The 27741-nt window shown below is 46.3% G+C and overlaps 1 protein-coding gene across 1 annotated transcript; it reads right to left on the bottom strand.

Moving 5' to 3' along the window:
• Positions 1-109: 109 nt before the first annotated feature.
• On the bottom strand, positions 110-25828 carry kng1 (kininogen 1). Its single transcript, XM_067994618.1, has 7 exons — positions 25539-25828; positions 23159-23269; positions 20017-20104; positions 17922-18091; positions 9955-10068; positions 5861-5947; positions 110-830 (listed from the first exon to the last, which is right to left on the bottom strand). The coding sequence occupies exons 1-7, from the start codon at positions 25758-25760 to the stop codon at positions 552-554; spliced, it is 1071 nt and encodes a 356-aa protein (XP_067850719.1). The 5' UTR covers positions 25761-25828; the 3' UTR covers positions 110-551.
• Between the last annotated feature and the right edge of the window lie 1913 nt (positions 25829-27741).

Below are 27741 nucleotides of genomic sequence, written 5' to 3'. Positions count from 1 at the left end.
CTTTGTGCCAGCAGCTAGCCAGAAAATTCCAAACTTAGCCTCATGTGGAAATTTGACCCAAACCCTGATTGCCAATATGAACTGGGAATAAATGAAACATCGCTACAAGTTCTTATTACCAACAATTCTCTTTATTTTACATGGTGAATGATAAGAACTGATTAAGTGGAAGACTAGAGTGTAGGGCAGCACATTGACCAAATTGTTATAACATTCCATTCCCTTTTCTAAGTTGTTACATTATTACCCAAATTTACACATTTTACACTGTAAAGATTTTCAGTGGAATCCCTAAAGCTCTACAAGGATGCTGGGCCCATGATCATTTGTGTGAAAGTATGTTATACAAATCCATGGAGATGTTTATGCAAATCAGTGGGGACCCCAACTTCACTTCTCTTCAAAGATTCCACAGAAAAAAATATACTATATGAAAAGTGTAGAGCTGATGGAAACAAAGGCTTTTAAATTGCAAATATAAACCTTATTACATTGTTCAATTAATTATTCTTTTTATATTATTACCCGCCAGCAATGCTAATAAATACTTATCACGCAGCGCCCAATAAGTCATGATCACTGAATGGTGTTTGAGTGTGTCCGTGGTCATCGTGGTGTTCTTCATGTGGGGGAGGAGCAGGTTTTATCTGTCTCAAGGGTTTCCATGGTTTTCCTGGGCATGTAAGAGGTTCCAGAATGTCTGCAAGGTCTTTTTCTGCAGTGGTGAGCTCTCTTGCATTTGGTTCGAATTCATCAGACTCTGTTTCACTTTGCGGTTCTGATTGCAAAGTAAATGGCCCCCAACCTGCTAATCCAGCCGACATGAACTCCTACAAAGTGAGAGATTTAATGTTATTAACTATCTTTGTAATCTATCAGCAATTACAACAGATTAGACTCCATCATGTTTGGCCCACTTATACACCAAGGGAGAATATTTGTCTATGCACAATGTACAACAAATTCATAAATCTGAATATGGGTTTACAATTTTGTTATATACATAACACACAAATAAAATCTTCTTTATATGAGTGTGAAAAAGCTCCTTTGGGATCTATTATTATTCTCAAACAAATATTAGACTTGAAGCAAATGGCTTTGGATTCACCTAATAATTTAACATTTCTGTCATCTCACTTTTCTGATATCCTTTTTCCCTTCATATTTTTTCAAGTCCCTTACCATGATACCCACCAATTCCCAAGATGGTCAGCATCTTTTGCCTATGCTTTTATGCAGACCACTCCTAGGAGGTTTATGGGAGTGGTCCTGGATGATTCCCCCTCTGAATTTTCTTGCTTTCTTGTGATGAAGTACCCACCCTCTATTTGGTATCTCCAACAACAGTAAGCACAATAGAAACAGAAACAGCAATGACCTTCACTTATATAGCACCTTTAACATAACAAACTAATCCAAGGGATCTTATAAAAGAGGAGTGTATTGAACACTAAATAGGAACTAGAAGAGTTAAAGGAGGTGACTGAAGGCTTGATAAAAGAAATTATGATTTAAGGATGTTTTCGAAGGTGAGGGTAGATGTAACAAGGCCCAGGCTTTTAGGAAGATTACTGCAGAGTGGAAGGTTGTAATGGCCGAAGAGATGCACACTAGGCCAGAGTCATAAGCGTGAGGAGTGTGAACTAGGACTTAGGGGTGTAGTTTGCAGAGATAAGATGGAATGTCGGTTTTGAAATCAATGCATCTGCAGGACAGAGAGACAGTGGAGGTTGGCAAGGATAGGAGTGATAGGTGAACAGGCTTTAAGTACAGGATGGGAAGTGAGTGGCAGAATTTAGACAAGTTGAGCTTGGTAGGCAAGGAGAGCACTGGAGAAATCAAGCCTGGAGGTGATGAAGCATGCATGAGGGTCTCTGTAGCAATAGAGACGAGATGGGGACAGAGGCAGACAACGTTATGAAGATGTGATTTTAGTGATGGATAGGATATGGTTAAAATTAAGGCCTGTTTGATGGCTTTGGTCCCATCTATAACCCCCTCACCTCAGAGATGGGAGACAAGTTATAACTAACAAGTGAAAACTAACAAATTTGCCTGCTTTAGCAAACAAGATATTTGTGACCAGGTTGGTTAATATTTATTAGATCTCCCATCGCAGACTGGAAAGAAAGTCAAGCTATAATGAGTTTCATAGCCACCGACAGAGCAGTCCAAATGGTGGATGTGGACTGCAGGTCTGGTACAAGCAGGTGGCACAGGTCATCCAACACTTCCTTGCTGTTCCTGGTTCATTTCTTGATATGAGTGCTATAGTTTTTACACCCTGGTTGCTGCATACCAGCAGGAGAGTCTCATCCTCCTCCTATAGTTTGGAAGAGCTTTTCAAGTATTGGATATATGCTTGAAAAGGAAATATTTGCAGAGCTATGGGGAAAGAGTGGGGGAATAAGACTAGTTGGACAGTTCTTTCAAACAGCCGGCACAGGCACAATGAGACTCCTGTGCTGTATGATTCCATGATTTCCCTCCCTTCAGTCCTCCTCTTCCTCTTCCAGCTATATCACAAAGTGGGTTGGGGTGGGGGGGGGGGGGGGGCATTCCTTTAGGGATACCTATGGTGCTGCCTTTTATGTTGATTTTAGCTAAAATAAACTGGCCTCCACGGGGTCAGGGCGAGGGCCTAGTCAAAATTTTAAAAATTGCTAATCGATCAACAAGTGAAGCTGCAGCAAACAGAAGTACTTCAACAAGCAGTGTGTCTATAAACAGCATTTTTACCTTTATCAGCTCATCCTGGCAAGCAAGTATGCCTGTTTTATTCAGACACACATTACAATCAGGGCAGATGAGGGGGCAATGACTGGAATTTGGATGAATTACATTATCCTGTCATTACTATGTTATTTGCTTTTGTCCAAATGGAATGGCACCTACCCACATGGAGATCTGATGTAACAGGTTCCTAACCCATTTTGCACCCAGATTATGCCTGTTTCCTGACACACCCATGCAGGAAATTCAGGGCCTGTATGTCTGGTAAACAACAGAGAAAAATGATTCAGTTGTTCTCAGATCCTTGACAAGATCTATTAAAAATAAAATAAAAATGTTGACCATTATTCCCGAGCGGGAAAATGTATCTAAATATCGGATGAGATCTTGGCCCCGATATTTATGGGAAGGCGGGGGAGGGCAGGTGTAGCAGCCGGGAAACCTGGAAATACGGGTAACCTGGAGGTCTTGCCGAATTTAATGGCAGGACCTCATTTAAATTTTTTGCCTCCATTTCCTGGCCAGCAGCCAGCCAGATTGAGTGGTTGGCTGTCGGGTGGGAAGGCTTGCGGCACCAGGCTGCAGATGGGGAGCGGAGAGGAGGGTGAGAGGGAGGGAGAGATCATGGGCTGGGAGGAAATCAGGGAGTGGCCGGAGAGGATATTGTGGCGGCTGGAGAGGAGATCGGGGGGATGGCTGGAGAGGAGATCGCGGCCAGGAGGAGATCGGGAGGGTCCAGAGAGGAGATTGCAGATAGGGAGGAGATTTGGAGGAGTGCGGGGGAGGAGATCATGAAGGGCCTGGGAGCTGGCCGGAGAGGAGATTGTGGGCCGGGAGGAGATCAGTGGGGGGGGGGGGTGTTGAGGAAGAGATGGGGGAGGGGGGATTAAGGTGGGGGAGGGCGGAAAAGAGATGGTCGGCCGGGAGAACATCGGGGGGAGGGAGGAGATCGGGGTGGGGGGTGCCAAGAGGAGATCTTGGGCCGGAAAGGAGATTGAGGGTGTCTGGAAAGGACGTTGCGTTCCCAGGGGAAATCGGGGGGGGGGGGGGGGGGGGGCACGGATCGCAGGGTGAGTCCAATCGCGGGGGGGGTTCTGATCACAGCGGGGGTTGGATAGCAGGGAGGGAGGCCAATCGCAAGTGGGGAAGCAGATTAGCTTGGGGGGCCAGGGGAAGCACGCCTGCTCCTCCTGGCCCACAGGCGGTGCTGGAATGGCACTTACCAGCTGGATCCGGCCGTTCTCGCCTCCCTTCAGCTGCCAGGTTTACCAAGCCCTGGGAAACCCGGCCCGCAGCCACTAACTATAAACCCGAGCTATAATTTTAGGCACGCAGCCTCATTTAAATATTTAAATAACAGGCCTGCCTCTGGAGAGCAAGTTAATCGTCCGCGCCCCCCCCCCCCCCACCTCCAACCCGTCTCTGTTAAAACCGGAAGTGGGCGCATTGGAGGCGGTTTGTGGTCGGGTTTACCAGTTTAAAAGTTTTAACCACCCGCCCCTCCCCCACCACCCGCCCATCCTGGGGGTTCTCAGGACCACTTTTAAAGAGGGAATCTAGAGCAACATAATAGCTCAAAGTATTGGTGCTCCAATGTTTGTGTTACAGAGATGTAGGATGTGGGCCTGCACCATTATGTCTCACACAGTTCCCAACCTTCTTCTGCACCATTAAGAAAGACATTGAAGACCAGGTGCTCTTCAAAAAAAAGCTAATGAAAACTAGGGAATGATTCGCCCTCAGGTTATTATCACCTAACACTCAGTGATCAGCCTAAAGCTAAGTGGAAGCAAGTCACCTGATCACAGGATAATGTGGTACAATGAGACTTAAAAATGGGAAATGTACATAGCCAAAAACTGGGAAAGAAGGTTACTCAAATTCTGGAAGAAAGCCTTTGGTTGCTACACCCATTAAATTAACCTATCTGTCAAAATAAACTATTACTTGAGCTTTAATTATAGAAAATGAAACCTCAAAATGAACAAAGCCCAACTTTAGAATAGATTGGCAGCTAATCAGTGAGACTGTGCTATGGAGGGTAGGGGGAATGATATAATGGTGTTAACAGAAATGTGGCTTAGGCTATGGCATTACTGGAAGCTCAGCATTCCTGGTTACAAAATATTAAGAAAGGGAGGGATAGAGTTGGAAAAAAAGAGAGTGGCAAAGTTATTCAAAGATTCCAATATAGTTCGAGAATATCGAGATGATATAAGGGAGGGTTTAAAAGCTGATTAAAGTCAAGGAATAAAAAGTGAAATGTTAGTCTACAGGGAGTATACTGTAGTCACTAAACAGAGAAAGGGGATAGAGGAAGAGGTATATAGACCAATTAAAGAAAAATGGTGGAACAAAGCCATAATAATGGATGACTTTAATTATTCAAAAATTGACTGGGATAAATGTTACGTGAGTGGCAAGGAAGGGAAGAGTTTCTGGGACTGCTACCTATATCAGGACATTTTTAATCCAACAAGGAAGGAGGCAATATTGAATGTAAGTCTAGGAAATGAAGTGGAAAAAGTAGATAATGTAAAGAAGGTGAGTCGGTAACTGGAGAGCATAGTCACCAAATGAACAAAGCAACAGGTTAGGAGAAATTTCTTTATACTGAAGGTTGTTAGGACACAAATGCCCTACCAGAAACAGTGGGGGAAACAGAATTCATAGTAGGTTTTAGCTGATAAATATTTGACAATTTTTTTAAATGTATGGGGAAAGGGCAGAGGAATGGCACTAGGCGGACAGTTTTTTCTGAGAACAGCGCAGGTGTGTGATGGGCCGAATGGCTGAATTCTGTGCTGTCAAATTATATGATTCTATAAAACGAAATTAGATAGGCCAAAAAATGATCAGATGAAGCAGGAAAGCAAAGGAAAAATTAACGGTTGGCAATGGAAGGGTAGAATCCCAGGTGCTAAGAGAAAGATGGCAAATTGCCTTGATTTTCAGACTTGCCAGAACTGGAACTAATTTGTTTCTCGCTAGCTGGCAAGTTGAATTTCCCAGTATTAATCAGATTCTTAAAATAGTTATAAATACATAATTTTTCAAATACTGTCAAAAAATATAAGTCATACAGAGATTGACAAATTGAGGAAAGAATGAATTTTAAGATTACCGCGGCAAATGACTCAGCATCACAGGACACAGCAGTATGTGTATAATTCAGCCATATCTTTGTGTGCACAGTTGAGTTACAGAACAACTAGAAAACAAAAGAAATTATTTATTAAAAATCAGTCTAACCATATAACAATTAGGAGTTTAATTTCCTCTGGTAGCGCATTAGTTACCATGTTCATGTAAAAATCCTTTAGGGGCTATTTTAACTGACTTGTTGACTGTGTTAAAATGGCACCTGTATTTTAACAGATGGAGGCATTTCAAACCATTACGTGAAGGGTGAATGTACTAATATCACATAAACATGAGGGAGACCATTCAGCCTTAACTTGTCCATCCAGAAAAAGAAAAGTTTTCTTAACATCACAGAAATTAAGGAGTCTTTTTGGCCTACCGTGCCTGTTTCAGTGCTATCTTTCAGCTGGAGCTATTGGGTGGATTTTCCTCTACTCTACCACCTGAAATCGGGCTGCACAGTGGAAGAAAATAAAGCAAAATCGGGAAAGGAAGCCTACCACCACATCCCTGCCCAACCTGGATTTTCATTCTCCCGCCCCATCTGGAAAGGCCACTGGCCACCCCGTCACCGCTCCGCCACATGAAAGTGAGAGTGGGGCCAGGCCCAGCAGGGCCTAATTTCCCTGCCTTCCGCCACTACTGCTGCCAGCACAGGGACTGCCAGGAGACAGTTGGCAGTAGTCTCTAGGGTAACATTGGATGACCCAATGAACCCCTTTTGGAGGGAGGGATCTTCAGGGTTCTTTTGCTCCCTTTAACTGGCATCCTCTACCTTCTGGTGTCCTGCTGAAAAATCAATACATCTACCTCCTTCTTGGTGGCATCTTAAGAGGGATGCCAGGCATCTTAGAGGAAGGCAGAACCATCCAATGCTAAAGTAGCCAATTGACTAAAAAGAATGACATGAATGGTATGTCTCATCCAATTTTTTAAGTGAACACGTTAAAAGGAGGTGAAAAATATTCACCTTACATTGTTTGACTAATATCAATCACCTGTTGGAATTTCAGATACAGTGGCCCCAATATTTCTGGAGCAGTGGGGAGGAAACGGGTGGGGCAGGTGTAGCAGCCGGGAAATCCGGGTTTCCCGGAGAACCTGCCAAATCTAACGGCAGGAGCTCATTTAAATTTTTTGACTCCGTTTCCTGGCCGGCAGCCAGCCAGATTGAGAGGCTAGCTGGTTGGCTGTCAGGCGGGAAGGCCTGCGGCACCAGGCTGCAGAGAAGATCGCGGGCTGTGAGGGACAATGGGGAGGGCGGAGAAGATCGCGGGCTGTGAGGGACAATGGGGAGGGCGGAGAAGATCGCGGACCGTGAGGGACAATGGGGAGGGCGGAGAAGATCGCGGGCCGTGAGGGACAATGGGGAGGGCGGAGAAGATCGCGGGCCATGAGGGACAACGAGGGGGGAGGGGCCAGAGAAGATCGTGAGCCGTGAGGGACATCAGGGGGAGGGGAGGGGCCGGAGAAGATCACGGATCGTGAGGGACAATGTGGGGGGGGCGGAGAAGATCGCGGGCCATGAGGGGGGAGGGGCCAGAGAAGATCGTGAGCCGTGAGGGACATCAGGGGGAGGGGAGGGGCTGGAGAAGATCGCAGGCCGTGAGGGGCAACGGAGGGAGGTCCGATCGCTGGGATACGATTGCAGGCGGGGGGGGGGGGGGGTCACTGGATCGTGGGGAGGGAAGCTGGTTTGCTTGAGGGGCCGTGGGATAGCACTCCTGCAACTCCTGGACCATAAGCAGTGCTGTAAAGGCATTTACCTGATGGATTTGGCCTTTCTCGCCTCCCTTCAGCTGCCGGATTTCCCATGCTCTGGGAAACCGGGCCCGCAGCAGTTAAACCTGAAAGTCTGTAAAAATTTGAGGCACGCAGCCTCATTAAAATATTTAAATGACAGATCCGCCTCTGCCCATGCCCCTAACCGGCTCCATTAAAACCGGAAGTTGGAGGCAGGTTGAGGTTGGTTTTCCGATTTTTGAAATTTTAACACCCACCCGCCCCCCCGCCCCGCAACCGCCCCTCTCCCGCCTGTCCTGGGTGTTATAAGCTCCTCCCAATATTTCTTACGTATTTTATAGGTTTTAGTGTTGATCAGTCTTACAGAGTAGCCTATAAGCACAGTCTTCTGACAACGCTGTCAGCAGTTATTCGTTAAAGAAAAGTATTTTCTACATAAAAAATAAATGGGAATGGAGTAATATAGGTCATCAATTGTTTCAGAATGCCCTTTTTTTAAAATAATAGGCTGCTGATGATATCCAGACACTAACCAGATAGTATCATTTTTTTTATTCATTCTCAGGATGTGGGCACCACTGGCAAGGGCAGCATTTATTACTAATCCCTAGTTGCCATGAAAACGTGGTGGTGAGCCTTCTTTGTGAACCACTGCAGACTCTTTGCAGTGGTTTGATACAACTGAGTGGCTTGCTAGAACCACTTTAGAGAGCAGTTAAGAGCCAACCACGTTGGTGTGGGACTGGAAAGAAAGAAAGAAAGACTTGCATTTATAGAGCGCTTTTATTTTCAGATTTTTTTTAAAAACTGAATTCAAACTGATATGATGGTATTTGAACGCACTGAACAGACTAATTCTCTGGACTATTAGTCCAACTCTGGATTACTAGTCCAGTAACTATAACCACTACACTACCATACCCAAAGTTTAGTGAAATAATTTTTCTTGAACTTTACACACAGAGGAAAGCATGCCCCCAAATGCAAGTGAGTTATTTGTATACATCTTTGTAAATATTAACAGTGAACATACTTGAGCTGTGCAGTATTGCATGTTAGTGAATGATTTTACCCATAGTTTCCTGTAGACATTTTAATTCTGTATTACATGTTAGTTTAAGCATTCAGGTACTCGAATCTATGATCCTGATTTATATCACATGTATATGTAAACTGAGTGGAATAGACATTTCTTCTACAAATGGATTAAATAAATTATAATATTTCATCATTTGTATTTGTGTTGTAATCAGTCATCATGCTATCACTGTCTGCGTGCCCACTCATTGTGTAAAAGCTAAAATAAACAATGAATAATCTAAAACAAATTTGTTTTCTACTGATATTTACCAATGGTCTGTGGTGTTAACAGAATACACAATGTTTAACTGATTGGATCAATTCCACAGTCAATGACTGGTTATTGTGTGCCTCGATATAATGCAGAATACGTTTGAATCAAGTCTGAAAGAATTATAGTGATGCTGCAGGTCGAACTTTGGACATTATTGCATTTTCTAATGTTCAGGTTATAAAATCATGCAACACTTCTTTCAAATTCATGCAACATCAATAACTTCACATCAAAGAAATAGATCATATAATGGTGAGAAAATGCAATTAAAATGAAAGTCTTAATTTGTGAGTTATAAATGATAATATCCACCTATCAATGAATTTAAATTAATCCAATTCCCTGAATCCAGGTGGGAAACATAAATATGTTTTACACATATGTGTTTATGACATGTTCTGACTCCTGCAGGAATCTTTTTCTAATCTGACCATAAACTGCTTGATGCCACCCCAAATTAATTTCACATTAGAGAGAGGAAAATTTCATCTACGAATGTGAACTGTTTTCAAATACGTGTCAGAAGTGAAGACTAAGATGAATATTGGATAACTCCAGAAACAATACTGCGGCACTGAAAAGTGAGTAAGAGCTGTGTAGAGTGTAATGGCAATAAATCGGGGGTGAGAGCTTTGCATCGTGTGGAGGCGGTAACTGGGGGTGAGGGCTGAGAGCATTTACATTGCGCCTTTAATGTAGTGGCAATAACCAGGAGCGGTGGGGGAGGGGGCCTCTGCAGGGTGTGGTGGCAAAGCCCAAGGAGTGAAAACTGTGCAGGATGTGGTTGTAGTAATTTTGGGCCATGCTGGGTCTCTCCTTCTTCCCAGGGATACCATGAATGGTAGAGTGCTAACTGTTGCAGCACGACAAAAACAAAAATAAAACAATTCTGATCTTTCAACTTATCTTGTGTGTGACTGGTCCACTAGGTAATCATGAACAGTTGGGCACCAAGGTTCCTTTTAAGCTATACTTACCGTTACAGCATCAGGCTTCACATTGCATTCGGAGGGCTTAATATCAGGATCTTCTTTGCTGCATTCGGTTTCCTGGATTGAGAACTTCAATCCGTATCTCATTCCAGCCACCACCTGAATATAAAATTTACATTAACAATGCAGAATTGCACTGAATAACATCATTATTGCACATAATTAGTATTAATGGTCTTCAGTTTATAATCTTTGCTGGCACTTTTCTTTAAAAAAAATCTTTACTTTAGATAATACAGCAAGAAAATCATATTCGATACAGTAGGCAAAAGGAGACACATCAACAGCTCTTGGACCATAAAATGAAAAGGAAGTCAAAGAATGTTATCCTTTTATCACTATTCAAGAAAGGATTGTGAGGGAGATGATCCAGGTCTATGAAATGATGAAAAATATGAATAATAGTAGGATTGAATTTTCACTTTTACCACCAGGCAGAAAACGGGCTATAGTGGATTGGCTGCCCATTTTACACATTGCCCGATTTTCATTTCCAGTTGGCACCGGGGATACATAGGTGCTGATAAGAGCCAAACAGAGTGGCTTCGGTTTTGCCGATGATGAGTTGCAGGAAGTTATGATTCCAAGACTTTGATGCTTTGATGAAGATTGGAGGGTAGCAAATGTTGTGCCTTTGTTTAAGAAGGGCGGCAGGGAAAAGCCTGGGAACTACAGACCGGTGAGCCTGACATCTGTAGTGGGTAAGTTGTTAGAGGGTATTCTGAGAGACAGGATCTACAGGCATTTGGAGAGGCAGGGACTGATTAGGAACAGTCAGCATGGTTTTGTGAGAGGAAAATCATGTCTCACAAATTTGATTGAGTTTTTTGAAGGGGTAACCAAGAAGATAGATGAGGGCTGTGCAGTAGACGTGGTCTACATGGACTTTAGCAAAGCCTTTGACAAGGTACCGCATGGTAGGTTGTTATATAAGGTTAAATCTCACGGGATCCAAGGTGAGGTAGCCAATTGGATACAAAATTGGATTGACGACAGAAGACAGAGGGTGGTTGTAGAGGGTTGTTTTTCAAACTGGAGGCCTGTGACCAGCGGTGTGCCTCAGGGATCGGTGCTGGGTCCGCTGTTATTTGTTATTTATATTAATGATTTGGATGAGAATTTAGGAGGCATGGTTAGTAAGTTTGCAGATGACACCAAGATTGGTGGCATTGTGGACAGTGAAGAAGGTTATCTAGGATTGCAACGGGATCTTGATAAATTGGGCCAGTGGGCCGATGAATGGCAGATGGAGTTTAATTTAGATAAATGTGAGGTGATGCATTTTGGTAGATCGAATCGGGCCAGGACCTACTCCGTCAATGGTAGGGCATTGGGGAGAGTTATAGAACAAAGAGATCTAGGAGTACAGGTTCATAGCTCCTTGAAAGTGGAGTCACAGGTGGATAGGGTGGTGAAGAAGGCATTCGGCATGCTTGGTTTCATTGGTCAGAACATTGAATACAGGAGTTGTGATGTCTTGTTGAAGTTGTACAAGACATTAGTAAGGCCACACTTGGAATACTGTGTACAGTTCTGGTCACCCTATTATAGAAAGGATATTATTAAACTAGAAAGAGTGCAGAAAAGATTTACTAGGATGCTACCGGGACTTGATGGTTTGACTTATAGGGAGAGGTTAGATAGACTGGGACTTTTTTCCCTGGAGAGTAGGAGGTTAAGGGGTGATCTTATAGAAGTCTATAAAATAATGAGGGGCATAGATAAGGTAGATAGTCAAAATCTTTTCCCAAAGGTAGGGGAGTCTATAACGAGGGGACATAGATTTAAGGTGAGAGGGGAGAGATACAAAAGGGTCCAGAGGGGCAATTTTTTCACTCAAAGGGTGGTGAGTGTCTGGAACGAGCTGCCAGAGGCAGTAGTAGAGGAGGGTACAATTTTGTCTTTTAAAAAGCATTTGGACAGTTACATGGGTAAGATGGGTATAGAGGGATATGGGCCAAGTGCAGGCAATTGGGACTAGCTTAGTGGTATAAACTGGGCGACATGGACATGTTGGGCCGAAGGGCCTCTTTCCATGTTGTAACTTCTATGATTCTATGATTCTATGCTGGACAAGTGGCCGGATAGTACAGTATTAGACCTAGATCTGTGAGTGGAACTAGAGAACAAAATTAACATGCCTTAGGCAAGAAGACAGCAATTTTTCTCACAGACTAACACACGTGTACAGCAGACCTCCAGCAAAAGCAATTAATGCTATTAAACCCCTTTAACCCACGCAGGGTTTTGGTAGTAGATTAGTTAAGCTATTTGTACTTTGGGCCATCAGCAACTTTACTCATCCATTAGCAGCTTCTTCCTGAGACTGCTGTGTGAAAATGCATCAACGATTGACCATGATGTGATCATGTCAACCCTTACTGGCCTGGCAAACAAAAGCACCATTTACCATTTTACCTAGCTTTTAGTCAAACATAACCCAAATATTTATAAGTTATTTATGCCTCCAAAATGGATGATGAGAATCAGAAGAAAGAAGATGTAAGGATAAATGTTATTTTTAGAGATATTGGTTAGATTAGGTAGGAAAATGTAAAATTAAAATTGGACAGATATATATTCGGAAAGAAGAGAAATAGAGAAAAAAGGACGATGGTGAGCAGAATGAAAGGGGGAATTTTAACCCCCAGGACGGGTGGGAGGGTTAAAATATCAAATATCTGAAACCCGCCTGCAACTAACGTGCTCTCGAGAGACGGGTCAGTTATTTAAATATGTTAATGAGGCTGCATGCCTCAAATTTTAACTGACTTTTACATTTAACGGATGCAGGCTAGGTTTCCCAGAACTCAGGAAACCCGATAGACGAAGGGAGGCGTGAACAGCCGGATCCAGCAGGTAAGTGCCTTTCCAACACTGCTGTGGGTCAGGATGAGCAGGAGGCCCCCCAAGCAAACCTGCCACGATTGGCCTCCCTCCCCGCGATCCAAAGCCCCCCTGATCTCTCCCCGTCCCGCGATCACTTCAACCCCCTGCCCCCGATTCCCTCCCCCCCACCAGCTCCCTCCCTGCCTCCCTGTAAATATCAGGGTCAATGGGCTCGATTTTGGGATCGTGTTTCCGGCGGGTTCCCAGCGGGGCGGCCCCGAAAATCCCGATATCCGGTCACATGACCGGATCGTGACGAAATCCCGGCCACTTCCGGGTACCGCGCTGACGTGCGGGGCTGCGCGCGCAGGCCCCGCTGGTGGGAATCCCGCAGGCAATTAAAGCCAGCGGGGTTCCACTTGAGAGTACTTACCTTGCTCGTTGTGGTCAGTTAATGAGCTGAAGCAGCTGTCAAAAGAGGAAGTGTGGGATTTTAGGTTCAAGGCAGTGAGTTTCACACACTGGGGGAAACAGTCCCTCTCCAACCAGGCGTGTTGCAGCCAGCAGCCTGTGGCAGGTGGCAAGGTGCGCTCCACGGGGGAGACCCCTCACCCACGCAGGAGGCCACCGCGTCACATAGGGCAACCCCTGCCCTCCACCACCCCCCGCCAAGCCAGAGGACAGACCGACACGAAACCGCAGCCCCAGTCCGAGGACCCACCCACCTACCCTGCACAACCCCTCAGACCAACACCTGCCAGATGGGTGGTGCGTTGACATCGTCGGAGGACGAAGAGGATGACCAGCCCCAGCAGCCTCGCAGTCCACACCGTCCGCCTCGGAGACGTGGGGCCCCCCAACACGGTGCTGCGGCACACCCACCTGCACAGCAGGAGGGAGGGCAACCGCAGAGAGAGATGCGTCGCAGGAGGCACTACCCTCCGCACAGGGTGTACAGAGCGAGGCTCAGCTTCATGGACCTCTCCGAGGAGCAGTGCATACGTCGGCTCAGAGTCAATCGCCAGGTAGTCGCCGACATCTGCAGCCTCCTTAACGACGAGCTGCTCCCTGATGGACCAAGCAGCATCTTCCTACCTGTCGCCGTCAAAGTCACCACTGCCCTCAACTTCTTTGCATCCGGTTCCTTCCAGGGTGCCACCGGGGACATCACCGGGGTCTGTCAGTCCTCTGCACACAAGTGCATAAGGCAGGTCACCGATGGGTTGTTCCGCAGGGCCTCGCACTACATCAACTTCGCCATGGACGAGCGCAGCCAGATGGAGAGGGCGGTTGGATTCCATGCCATGGCCGGCTTCCCACGGGTGCAGGGTGTAATCGACTGCACCCACATCGCAATACGGGCACCTCCGCATGAGCCAGGGCTGTTCATCAACAGGAAGGGGTATCACTCCATGAACGCCCAGCTCATCTGTGACCACCGCCAGAGATTCCTACAAGTGTGCGCCAGATACCCCGGCAGCTGCCACGATGCCTTCGTCCTCAGGGAGTCCGCCGTCCCGCCCATCCTGCAGGCACCCAACGCCGGCAACGGCTGGCTCCTCGGCGACAAGGGGTATCCCCTACACACGTGGCTCAGGACACCTCTGAGGAACCCCATCACCGAGCCGGAGCGTCGGTACAATGACAGCCACACTGCTACCAGGTCTACAATTGAGCAGACCATAGGGCTTCTCAAGATGTGCTTCAGGTGCCTTGATCGTTCTGGGGGAGCGCTGCAATACACACCATTCAGAGTGGGACGAATCATAGTTGTCTGCTGTGCCCTGCACAACATGGCCCAACAGAGAGGGGTGCCGCTGGAGGAGGCCCCATCCACACCCGCCACCCACATTGAGGAAGGCGAGGGCGAGGAGGAGGAGGAGGAGGAGGAGGAGGCGGAGGAGGAGGACGCGCCAGAGGATAGTGGACGACCCATGCGCCGAACCACGACTCACCGGGATGGTCGCCGGGCCAGGGAGGCACTCATACGTCAACGGTTCTCCTAGAGTCAGACACTGCGAGGCGCTCGCATCTCCTCACCTGCACATGCGAGCGGCCATACCAGCCCCCTCCACTGAAGAGTGCTGCCAGTAATCCTGCACCCACAGCAGTGTGCCCAATGGGTGGCAGCAGGTGTTCGCCGTCATGATGGCCTCCACGGAACGCACCTATTGCACAGGCCGCGGAAGAATGGACGAGAGGTGGCAGGAGTGGTGAGAATAGAGTATTTAATATCTCCAATGTGACATCATATAAAAAAAAATGTACAAATTAATAAACACCCTGGTGTATTCCCTTTGTGATTATAACGCCTTTGCATTTCTTTTCCGGGAACCCTTTCGTGGTGCTACCCCTGTGGCTCCAGCAGAGGTAGTGGCAGGTTGCTCGTGTTCTTGCCTTGACCGGGTAGATGCTTTTGGCGGACGGCCCCTGGGTTTCGGTGCCCGTGACGGCACCTCCACAGACTGCTCCTCCTGCACCGGGGCAGGGGCAGACTCGGCCACCTGGAGAGGAGGCACCATTGCGGGTACTGGTTGAGAGGTGGGCGACGGGTGGGACGTGGGGGCGCCTTGAGAAGCGTCCCCGCTTCCATGTCCCCGGTCACCATCATCCCTCTCTTGGCCTCGGCCCACATCACCCCTTCCACCCTGCTGGACGGCAGTTTGGATGGCATGTGTGAGGCCTTGCAAGGCCACCCCTAGTGTATCCGTCAGCCTGTTGATGGCGGCGGAATGTTGCTCACCCTGAATCCGTACAGACGTTGTCAGGGCCTGCATGGACTCGATCTGGAGCTGTGCGTGACGCTCGAGGGAGGCCAGCCTGTCCTCCACCGCAGACAGTCCCGCACCTACCCGCGACACTGTGTCGCCGGTACCCTCCTGTGCCTGCGCCACCAATGCCCACATGCAGGAGTTGGACTCCTCCATCGCCTGCGCTATTGTGGACAATGCGCGCGGCACCTCTCCCAGTACCTCAGCAATTAGCTGGTGCCCCTCGACGACTCTCCTTTTCACTGGTGGCCCCCTGGGTTCAGCATCTGGGTCCGGCTGAGCAGAGCCTGGAGATGAGTGCTCCCTCCGTCGCGGACCCTCCGCGGCTGCCCCTGCCACCAGGGTCTGCTCATGCTCACTCGTGCGCGGTGACTCACCAAGTGCTACCCCAACTAGTTGGCGAGGGGGACCCACCGAGGTGCGTGTCTCTGCGCTGGTGGATGGTTGGCTCTGATGTGACGATGCACCCTCAGAGACCGCCATGTCCTCTGAGGAATCACCCTCCTCGATCGCTTCACACACAGACGGACCTGCAAGAGAACAGAGGGCACTTTGAGGCATGTGCACCAACTTGACAGTGCGCCTGATGGCAGGTGATGATACGGTAACTCGCGATCATGGGTGTTGAGTGTCAGCTTTCCCTTACCGGCCGTTTCGGCAGCGACACACTCGCCATCAGCCACCGACAGGCAATGTCGCGTGCGGGCGAGGTCGAGCGCCTCCACCTCGGCGTCGGTGAGCTCCACCACTTGCGGCGGCCCACCTCCAGTGCGTGCCCTTTCCCGATCGTTCTTGCTTCTCTTCTCCTGTGAAGGCAAAACACAGATGTGTGAGTGGGTGCGTATTGCATCGTGAGACGCATCGAGCATCGGTGTGGTTGGGTTGAGCGTGGCGCGGATGGATGGGAGGATGCGTGGGCCACGTGCCCATCCCATTGCATGGGGATTGGGGTGTGTGGTAGTGTTCGGGTGGGGTCAGGAACGGTGGGTACTTGCCTGCACGGCGAGGATAGTGAATGAGTGGCTGTGAGGATTGCTGATGGAGCGCAGTGGTGGCTGTGCAGGAGGGGTTGTGATCTGTTTGGCGTGATGGTGGGGACGGGATGTGGGAGGGTGCGTTGGTGTACTCACCTTGCCAGACCTAGTCAGGTCATTGAAGCGCTTGCGGCACTGCTCCCAAGTCCTTGGGGTGTTGCCCCTGCTGCTCACCGCCACCTCTGCCCATGCCTTCCTGGTGGCGGCGGCAGGGAACTTGCGTCCATCTTCTGGGAAGAGCGTTTCCCTCCTCCTCCTCACGCCCTCCAGCATCAGCTGCAGTGCCAGGTCTGAAAAACGGGGCGCAGCCTTTCCCCTTTGCTGAGCCATCGTCTCAAACCTCTTGCTTGCAGCAGGAGGGGCTTTGGGAGACTGCCCCTTTAAGTGGAGCTCCTACATCGCGTCGACGGTACTGCACATGCGCAGCCGGCCGGCACGCAGCTGGGGAGCGGAGAACCCGGAAGCAGGGCTTAATCAGGTCAATTATCCCGCGATCGCGTGGGGTCGCACACGATTAGCCGTCCGCGTTTTCCACGCTCCCGGAGGACCACCCGCTGGGAACCCGCAGGCCTGCTAAATTCGAGCCCAATGTGTTTTTAAATTAAAATTGTATTTTAGGAGTTTATTTTGGTAGCTTAGAGTTAATAATACAGTAATAAAGCTATTATAACATTGAGTAGCTCTATACATTTAATATTAATGTTTGTTTCAGGATTAGTGAATGAGCTGAAAGCATACCAAACCATTCATCTTGGCGAGAAACATGTATTTCAATGGACAAACAATATAAGGATTTGGAAAATGTTGGATAAATATTTGGTTTAAGATGTGATTGAAAGTCATAAGGCAAATATAGAAAAAGGTGATCAAATTCTCTCCCGAGAACACAACGATTTCTGTGCTGATGGGACCATAGGAATGTCACCTGTGGAAAATGACTTGTCAGGATTGAACAATGTAGGTCATTTAACTTAAGATAAGTATTCCCAAGTTTCACTCGATTGCCTTTGGAGGTCGGAGAGCATTTTCAGAACTATCACTCCAGAAAGGAAACAAAGTTACTCGAGCTCAGAACAGGGATGTTGTGTCTGGTCTGTGGAAGGAAAAGCTCGACAGGCAAAAAAAATTTTTATTCCATCATTTCTTACGGTCTTAATACTTCTACATTTTAAACATATACTAAGGTAGAGACTCAAATGAGGTCTTGCCCTCTCACTTGGGGAATAGAAAGACCCATAAGATGATCAGAAGTAAACAACCCAGAAATATAAATAAAAACAACTCTAATTGTTTACGTATTTACAATGAAAATTCTAACCTGATGAGTGAACTTGAAGACAATCCCAAGCCGAAAGTAATTTTCATAGCTGCTCTCATTGTTAAACTTTCTAATAGCATGATCAATTGTTTCATTTAAACTGGAATGGTTAGTTGGCAGATCCCTTACGCATCCAAGACAATGTTCATGTTTTGGAACAATCCAGTGAACTGGGAAGCAATGTCACAGGCAATTACTATGCAGCCAAACAGAATTATTGCAGATGAAATTATAATGGAAACAACAATTAATCTGCACCATTGAATCATAGAATGTTACAGGACAGAATGAGGCTATTCAGCCCATCACACCTTTGCCGGCTCCCTGAAAGAGCTATTCACTTATTCCTATTCCCCTGCTCTTTCCCCATAATCTTTTATATGTTACTTTTTCAAATCTTTATCCACTTTCTTTTTAAAAGTTATTATGGATTTGCTTCCACCTCTGTTTCTGGTACAGCATTCCATGTCCTAACAATGCTCTGAAATAAAAAAAACTCTCCTAATCATTCCCTTTGTAGAATAAATGTTTGTCATACAGCATATCCAGGTAAAAAGTTATCCCATGTTCCATTATTTGTATTGTACAATTAGGAGAACTAGCTTGGCTCAGTTGGTAGAACTCTCTCGGATTAGTCAGACGGTTGTGGGCTCAATTCACTCTCCAGGACTCAAGCACATAGTTTAGATTAATACCCCCGTGCATTACTGATGGAGTGCTGCATTGCTGGAGATGCTGCCCTTCCAATGCCTGTTCAGGTGGATGTTAAAGATCCCATGGCACTGTTCAAAGAAGAGCAGGAAGTTTTCCCAGTGTCTTATGCAACATTCTTCCCTCAGCCTGCACCACTGAAAACAGCATCCTGCCATAAATCTGGCGGAGTCTATCAGAATGTCCATGAACTCAGCCAGGACCTTGATACACCAGATCTGAGCCTTGCACAGCAGATTTCAGGATGATGTTTTGGGGTGGCGCCTCTCCCCACCCCTACAAGGCCATCGATGTAAGTGGGGGGCAGGGCCTGACTGGGACTCCCTAACTCAGGAGTTTCCACTGCTAGAGCCTCAGTCAGGACCCGGTGTAAAGTCAGAGCAGGCACCAAGACCTCACCACAGCATTCTGCCCAATCCTGGTGGAAGTGGGGTCCACCTTCAAGTCAAGGTCGGAGACTGAGCCCTTGAAGATCAGCGGCCAAAATTATCTTTGCAGCTGCTGTGAAGTAGCCCCCTTTGTAAGGTACACCCGGATTCTTCTTCTTGGGGAGGGACCCAGTATCCCGCCCATACCCTCCTCCCCACTCTACCAGGCCAGCCTGCCACCATTGGTATTTACAAAGGTTTTGACAGGGGTACACCACAGATGTGCCGCCAAACCACTGAAGGTCCACTTGTGGAGGACTCTCCCCTTGACCCCATGAACTTTGGTGGGGTCACTGCCAGTTGTCTGGGGGTGCATGTGCTTTGGGGACAAGAAGCTGATGTCACCGCTAAATAAAATGTTTTTGTGGCACTCCTGGTATTTAAGCACCAATTTTATCTGGGGGTGAGGGGTGAACGGGGGGCCCGCGGGGTGAGTGTCAGGCTTGCCCTGGATTGCCTACGTGAGGCCTGGGCCATTTTAACTCAGAACCACATTTAAGCAGGTTAGGCCCGACTCTGGCTTGGATCCCGGGTCAATGGCGCAGTGCCGGCGGGTGGGAGAAAGCGAGCATGGCAGGAGGTCACCGGCGGAGACCCCCCGGTAAGTCTAGAAGGGGAGGGTTCCAGAGGCAATTGTGGTGGGAGAGTAAAGTCCAGGGGCAGGGGAGGCCCTAGGTTTCCTTCTGGGGCCTGAAGGAATACTCCCTGACTTACCGAGACTTACCTAATGGCTGCTACCTGTGAGTCAGAATGGCCTGAAAATGATTCCTCAGAAATGGGCAATTTGCCTCTGGAGGCACAATAGGCACCAATTGCTCGCCCAAACTAGTCAACTGAGGCCCAAAGCCCAATTTAGAGCCTTCCGGTTTGAACGGGCCATTGGTTACGTGCCCGAAAATGAGCCATAACTAATCTCTACCCCATTATCTACTAAGTGTAATTTTAATATCTCATACCTGAAGATATGGTGCAGTTATGTGAAGTCACTTGAGTTATTCTTTGGGTTTTATGGATGTATACGTTCGACACACATCGGCCAGTATTCTAAAAATAAATATCAGAATTAGGAAAAAGGCTGCCATTTACACATAAGAAATCATCCAAACACCAAGGCCATCAATTTGATTAAAACTTTTAGTATTACAGCAAATGCCTGAGTATGAAAGCATTGAGACAGAAATAAGACTCATAGCTGCCCATAGGCCACCGTTTATCAGAGCTTTCAGGATCTGATAGCTCCCATTAGACTCGCCAGCCTGCTGATCAGTGGACACACAGATCCAGAGCCCAGTACAACAGCAATGGCTAAATGGCTGGAGTGGACCAACATAAGGCTGCTACTTCTCAGGACAGCAACACATACCTGGCATCCAGCCTTCCCCCTTCCACCGCACAATTGACACATAAAGGGTGACACCAAGCTGTCCAGGTATAAGGCAATGCAGCCAACAACAGCTCCTTCCCAGGACTGAGATGCATTGAGAAGAAGGACACCATAATCCCATGTTTTGCACCACAGGAGCAATCAACCACCTCTTGTGATACTGGCCCTGAGGTTGCACTGAGGAAAAGCATTAGAAGAGGAAAAAGAAAGGCACATTTGACACTCAGGTGAATCATGGTGTAAGGAAAAAAATCTTGTAATAAAGGAGAATGTCCACCAACTATTCCTGGAGATTATAGTCATACAGGAAAGGCTGCACTTGTGTCATGCTCAATTATTCATTCATATTATGTAGATTTACGTGTTGGGCTAAAGAGGTCTGATGTGATGTGATGCTCTAGGGTGGATACTGGTTGAAGGATTCATCGCTTACGTGAAAGTGGGAGCAGTGGTGACAAAGGGAGACCTAGAAAGCCTAATACATGATCATGGGTTATTGAATCCATCCAATTAGTTTGATTATTTTATTTTTAAAAACTATGATTTGTATGAATACTTCTTTGCAAAAATGTGTGTCATATGATCAGATTATCTCTTATAAGTGATCTGAAACGTAATGTGGATGAAGCATAATTTGTAACTCATAACACCATAAATCTGATCATATGAATCTATACATTTTTCACCTATATTGTGCCCCCTTTAACATACAGCTGCAGTCAGTTCACCTGCTGCAAAACACTAAGTAGAAAAGAGATTGTTTTCAAATTAACTATTCTGTACACATGATCTATGACGATGAATGGTGAGTAAGACTTTGCAGTAAAACAATATGTTGATGTACCCACTATTTCCAATTCCTCAACATAAGTTTCTAATATTGATGGTGTTACTGAGGAAGGCCCTGTGCAGAGACTATGGGGAAATTAGAATGAGTCTTTTTACACTCTTGTGCACCTCGTTGAGCCCAACCAAAGGGCGGCATTGGCAGAAATCCAGATAGATGTTTTCTGCCTGTTTTTTAGGCAGGTGAAACCTTCTGGTAAGATTGGGTGGCATGCCCCATCTGCTTCTGCCTCTTAAGAAGTGGGAGAAAACACATGTTAAAAGTGGTGCAATAAAAATTACTGCATTGAGGTTCAAGCAGTAGTTCAATGTATATGTTCTACTGATTTGACTTGTGTTTGTACTTTCTGATCACAGTTATATAGAAATTATAACACAGAATCAGGCCATTTGGCCCAACCAGTCCGTGTTAGTGTTTATCCTCCACATGAGCAGTAGTACTAATGCCATGTGCCTGCACTGTTTCCATATTCTTGTATTCTGTTTTCCTCCATCTACCTATTTAAGCTGTTTTTAAAAGTTAACATGGGCCTCGATATTAACCGCCCCCCCCCCCCCCCGTGATGACAGGAAAGGGTCAGGGCTGGGTTAAAAATTAAAAATGGAGAATGCACCCCCAACCCGCCGCATTCGTGCCTGCCGCCATTTTTACGGCAGCGAGTAGCAAGGCGTGCGAGTGTCCCACCATGGAGAGGCTGGACACGTCATTAACATATTTAAATCAGGCTCCCACAATGCAATTGGAAGCCTGATTTAAATTTAACAGCGCAGGTTTCCCAGGTCTTGGGAAACATGGCAATGTAAGGGAGGCGGGAGCTGCCAGCTCAAGAAGGTAAGTGCCTGCTCCAGCTCTCCTTGTGGGCCACGTGGAGCAGGAGTGCTTCCCCCAGCCCCTCATGGAAGCCTTTGGCCTCTCCCTGCTGATTGGGGCCTCCCTCTGCCCCCTGCTGCGATCGCCGACCTCCCCCTCCCTCCAGCCCCAATGGCCTCACGCTCCCTCCATGCCATGATCGTGGCCAACCTCCTCCCCGCCCCTGCCAAGCCTTGATCTCCAGCCTTCCACCCTCCCGATTGTGCCGGGACCATTCCCACCCTTCCCTGGCTGAGGCCTCCTGCCATTGGTTTTCCGGCCAGCAGCTGGCCAGCCTGCCAATTTGGCCGGCTGCCGGGCGGGAAAGGGAAGAAAAAAATGATGAGGTCCTGCAGTTAAATTCAGCAGGACCTCTGCATCCCAGGCCTCGACACGTTCCCCAGCTGTTTTCGGCCTCCCCGCACCCTCCCTGTTTCCCTGTAAATATGGGGGCCATGATCTCTGCTTCAATCACTAACTCTGGTTGTGTAGTCCACAGCCTCACAACCCTCCGTGTAAAAATGTTTCTCATGCTCGCTGTCATAAATCTCTTATACTTAATCTCACCTCTATTACCCTTATTCTGGATCCCTCAACCACTGGAAACAGTCAACTTTGCCCCTATCTCTTCATAATTTGAAACACTTCTGTCAAATCACCCCATCATCCCCTCTTTTCTAATGAAAACAGCCCCACTTTTCAAGTCTTTCTTCATATTTTATTTCTTCACACCAGGCAGCATCCTAGTGAATCTGTGCTGTACCATTTCTACTGCCTCAACATTCTTCCTATAATCCGGTGCCGGAAACCCTGTTTACATGCTTAAATGGGGCTTCTGCCGCACAACCAGTGAAGTTACTGCAGTGGAGATGGGGCTGCTCCGAAAAAAGTCCCGGCCTAGGCTAGTTTCCAAATACTGTGCTGGATGTGGTGTATGTTAATTGTAAAATTTCACAGAAGTTATTGCAAATGTTTGTGTAGTGAAAGTGTTTTCAGATTAGATATTTGGAAAGCTTACAGCTTCTCTAGGTGCTCTGTAGTTGCATTCTTTCCAGATTTTTTCATTTCCCAGCGGGCAATCCGTTTCTCGGATAGAAAACTCGATAAGATATCGTCTTCCAAGTTCTCCCTGTGAATAATAGAATTCTGGTGGATAAACATTCTTGATTCTCTAAGTAAAACATTGAAACTGAATTCAGGTAAAACGTGTTTATCACATTTTATTCATTCATCAGAATTCTGCAATGTAACATTGGTAAGAATTTTCTGTTGTGCTATTTCTTGGACATTTTAAATGGAAATAATGGCTGATATTATAACTTCTAACTTGCTGTACTCTGGAAAACTGTTGATGTAATATAAATAATGCAACATGTTATACAGTGTCCTGTATAAAGTATTCAAGAGTGAGGACAGGGGACCTGCTGATACATCCTTTCAATACCCTTTTGTCACTGGACATTAGGGTCTATATTTTCATCCTGTACCCTATTCTTAGTGAAAAATTTAGCATAAGCATAAAGTGGAGGATTCACTACAATAGTTGATTTCTTGTAGTAAAGTGTTTAGTAGGGAGGGGTGAAGTGCCTTCTTGTGCATATCTACAATGATAGAGCACCTCTTCAAGGTTGTAATGTGTCCAAATGCTGCCAAGCTCTGATATTTGTGTTACCTGTTTGATGTTGGTAGGAAATTTCAATATCCAATGACAACAATTCAATAAAATTATAGTGCAGGAGATTGCTCTAAACAGTATCTGAGTAGCATTAATAAATTACTCCTTGAGAATCTGGGATTGGATTTGAGAGCAAGTGGGTGAACAGGACGCATGGCTAGGGATTGGGGATGGAATTGTAGAGGGTTGGGCTGAGAGGCAATGAATGGGCTGGGGTTGGGGATTATTTGATGGAATGTCTTGGAGTTTGGGAACATCTGTGGTGGGAGGAATATGGGGTATAGAAGCACTTGGGATGCTTGGGGTTCTGAACATTTGAGGTGAACTGGAGCATGGGAGCTCTCAGGAAGTGGTGACTTGCTCACAGGAGGAATCAAATGAATCTATGACATGGAAGAACTAGAGGTTGAGGCCTAGCAAAACTGTTTGAAACTGACAGGACTGGGTTAATGAGATGGGACCATTTGGAGAGAGAAACAACAGACAAAAAGATCTTGATGAATTGGGTGGGGGGGGGGGGGTGCAATATAATTTGCTTGAAGTTTGTGTACCTGTCCATCTACATCAAGTACATGTCAGTGCAATGTGCATATGGGAGGTGGCACCTCACCAAGCTGCAGATTTGTCACATTCCCTAGTTCAGCAATTCTGAAAAGGTCCTTAATATTCTCAGAACTATGAAAATGTTCACATTCTAAGAAAGATAACAGGAGAATACATATAGAACAAGAAAAGGTCCTTCCGACTATTGAGCCTAGTGCTTCGAACATATTTGCATAATTTGTACTGTTGTGAATCCTCCTGAGGATGGTGAGTGACCATCAGAGAAAACTCTGAAATTTGTCCCTGACTCCAGGCTAACATAATCCAATAAAAACTACAAGTTATCAATCTAATTATTCAATTCTCACAATTAGCATTCCACAGATAAGATTGTCATGATACCAGCAGCATCGTGGTCTATTGAGTATTTCCCTCCTGTGAGCTGATGTAACTTGAGCAGAAAAACTAGGCTACAGACTATAGCTATAGGTTGAGTATTATTACCTCAAACAAATCCATCCATGGTTTTTATGGACAGCTAGTTTATTATTCTTGTGATTCAAATATGGATTGTAATATTCACATCAGAAGATACTGGGATCTGATCTGACAGCGACCTGGTGCTCTTATCTGGTTTCTTTCTTTATTTTCCAGTGCAATTAACTACAGAATTGAAAATACTTTGTGGTAATGTTTAGAACTTGCACTTGCACTGTCCAGGATGACTGAACAGAGCTAATCAGTGATGTGGCAGTGTGACCCAGCATGGCAATACAATAGGCAATCCAGTGATGTGGCACCAAGTTGGTAAAGCATGGAGTCACTGTGTAGTGGTGTGGCATATTGGAGCTCCAATACACTGTGCCATGGCATGGTGAGATATAAGTTTGAATCTGTTACTCCCACAAGTTAAGTTCCTGATCTCAACCCAGGGAATGTGTTGAGCAAAAGCCAAGTTAATGAGAAGATTAAGATAGTGAATCTTCTCCTAATGGTCTGTCAGGTACTGGCTAAATCCTGACAGCAGGCTGTCTGCTTCTCATATATACTGGATAGACACAAGTCACAAATAATCTTAAAAAGAGACAGAAAATGCATTAAAATATCAAAAAGCAAAGTAAAATAATAATATGATACGCATACAAATAATGTACAATATCATAGTAAAAGATCTGCTCACCTCCACTTCAGCCCGGATGACTCTATAGAGAGCATAATGATGGCCGTCTTTCCGCTCAGCATTGAATTTACGAAGAGTGAAATCCACAGCCACTAGAACTTCTGGATTATTACAATCAGCGAGAGCTGCTGAATGTTCATCTATTAACGCAGAGTCAGAATCCGATTCTGCATCAATGTATATTAGATGAATGGTAAAGAGTACAATGTATAACAGCTTCATACTGGGTAGGGGATGTACAGACCACACTGCCTCTAAACAAATATCAGCACTAAAGAGAGATCAGAGTGCTAAATTCCTTTATGTCTATGACTCTTATATGTAGATAGGAAGCCTGGCGAAGCCAACATTTCAGTAAATACTCAAATTTGCTTATGCAACATGGTCTTACATTTGTTCTGCCACATTTAAGCAAACAAGACATCAGCTTAACTTTAAAAATGGCCTTACCCTCAAGATAAGAAAGCAAATGTTTCCACATCTATGCTCTGCTGCCTCCTCACTCACCCCCAATGTCATCAAGATTGACCACTGATAGTCAGAATTTATGGGAATCACTTCAGTTGTGTACATTGCTATGCAAAGTTGACTAGAGGTTAGGAGTATTCAAATGTTACATTTTAGTGTAACAATTCTGGAAAAAGGTCAATTTTTTCAAAGTTGCTAATCAATCTAATGAACAGACCACCCAGTTTGAATCTTGTTATGTGACTTCTCCATCACAATTACCACCACTTACATGTCTATAAAATAAAAATATAATAAAATGTTAGTTTCTTGCTTTTATAATCACAAATATGAAGCAGCCCATGGCAGCCTACAGTAGGACCTGATAATATCCAGGCTTGAGCTGACAAGTGGTAGGTAGCATTCTCACCGTCCTTATAATTTTAAAAACCTCTATAAATCTCTTAGTCTTCTCTGCTCCAATGGAAATAGTTCCACTGTCTCAAGTCTCCACTCATAACCATAGTTTTCCATCCCTGACATCATCCTGATGAATCTGCACTGAACTCTGTCCATGGCTTGAAGCTCCTTTTTACAATGGGAGGCCCAAAACTACACAGAGTGTTCTAATTGTGACCTAATCAATGTTTTGTATAAAATCCTCATTACCTCTTTACTCTTATACTCAATGGCGTCAAATTTTCCAGCTGCATAAGGCAGTCATGAGCAGACGATTCACCAGTAGTGGCACAAGTGATCTTGGTGACCCTGGAAACCCTGAAGGAGTCAGTGCTGGAGGGCACCGGCAGAAGTGATCCCAGCATAATTACATAATTCAAACACAAAACAATTATCAGCTCAAGGATTTTTTTGGCCATTATTGTGAATTAATGTTTTTCCTGTATTAGAAACTTTGGGGTAGATTTTTGTATTCACCATCTGAAAGCATAACAAGGGTTTCCCATCTCAAAACCCATAAGACATGAACTGTGCCATGACCATAGAAGATGAAGGAGTGCAACAGCCTGCACCAACAGATGACAGAGCATTAGCAGAGCTGATAGTGAAGGTATCAATGGCACCCACTGAGGGTGGTGCTTCATGGCATTGCACCTCTAACATCTGTTGTGGAGTGATCACTGCCTTTGTGTGAGGCATCTTGGGATCTCTGACATCAGAGACAGGGGGCTCGATTTTGGCGTCGGGTTTCCGGCGGGTTTCCAGCGGGGGGGCCCCGAAAATCCCGATATCCGGTCACGTGACCGGATCGCGACGAAATCCCGGCCACTTCCGGGTACCGCGCTGACGTGCGGGGCTGCGCGCGCAAGCCCCGCTGGTGGGAATCCCGCAGGCAATTAAAGCCAGCGGGGTTCCACTTGAGAGTACTTACCTTGCTTGTTGAGGTCAGTTAATGAGCTGAATCAGCTGTCAAAAGAGGAAGTGTGGGATTTTAGGTTCAAGGCAGTGAGTTTCCCACACTGGGTGAAACAGTCTCTCTCCAACCAGGCGTGTTGCAGCCAGCAGCCTGTGGCAGGTGCCAAGGTGCACTCCACGGGGGAGAGCCCTCACCCATGCAGGAGGCCACCGCGTCACATAGGGCAACCCCTGCCCCCCACCACCCCCCGCCAAGCCAGAGGACAGACCGACACGAAACCGCAGCCCCAGTCCGAAGAACCACCCACCTACCCTGCACAACCCCTCAGACCAACACCTGCCAGATGGGTGGTGTGTGGACACCCTCGGAGGACGAACAAAA

Source organism: Heptranchias perlo, chromosome 13, assembly GCF_035084215.1.
Source record: "Heptranchias perlo isolate sHepPer1 chromosome 13, sHepPer1.hap1, whole genome shotgun sequence".
Taxonomy (NCBI): domain Eukaryota; kingdom Metazoa; phylum Chordata; class Chondrichthyes; order Hexanchiformes; family Hexanchidae; genus Heptranchias; species Heptranchias perlo.
This window is presented reverse-complemented; position numbering and strand designations above follow the sequence as displayed.

Coding starts and splice junctions, on each gene's coding strand:
- kng1 (XM_067994618.1), bottom strand. CDS start 25,760: ATGAAGCTGTTATACATTGTACTCTTTACCATTCATCTAATATACATT. Junction 23,270..25,538: donor TCATCCGGGCTGAAGTGGAG/GTGAGCAGATCT, acceptor TATTATTCACAG/GGAGAACTTGGAAGACGATA. Junction 5,948..9,954: donor TGAAGCCTGATGCTGTAACG/GTAAGTATAGCT, acceptor TTTGTTTTCTAG/TTGTTCTGTAACTCAACTGT.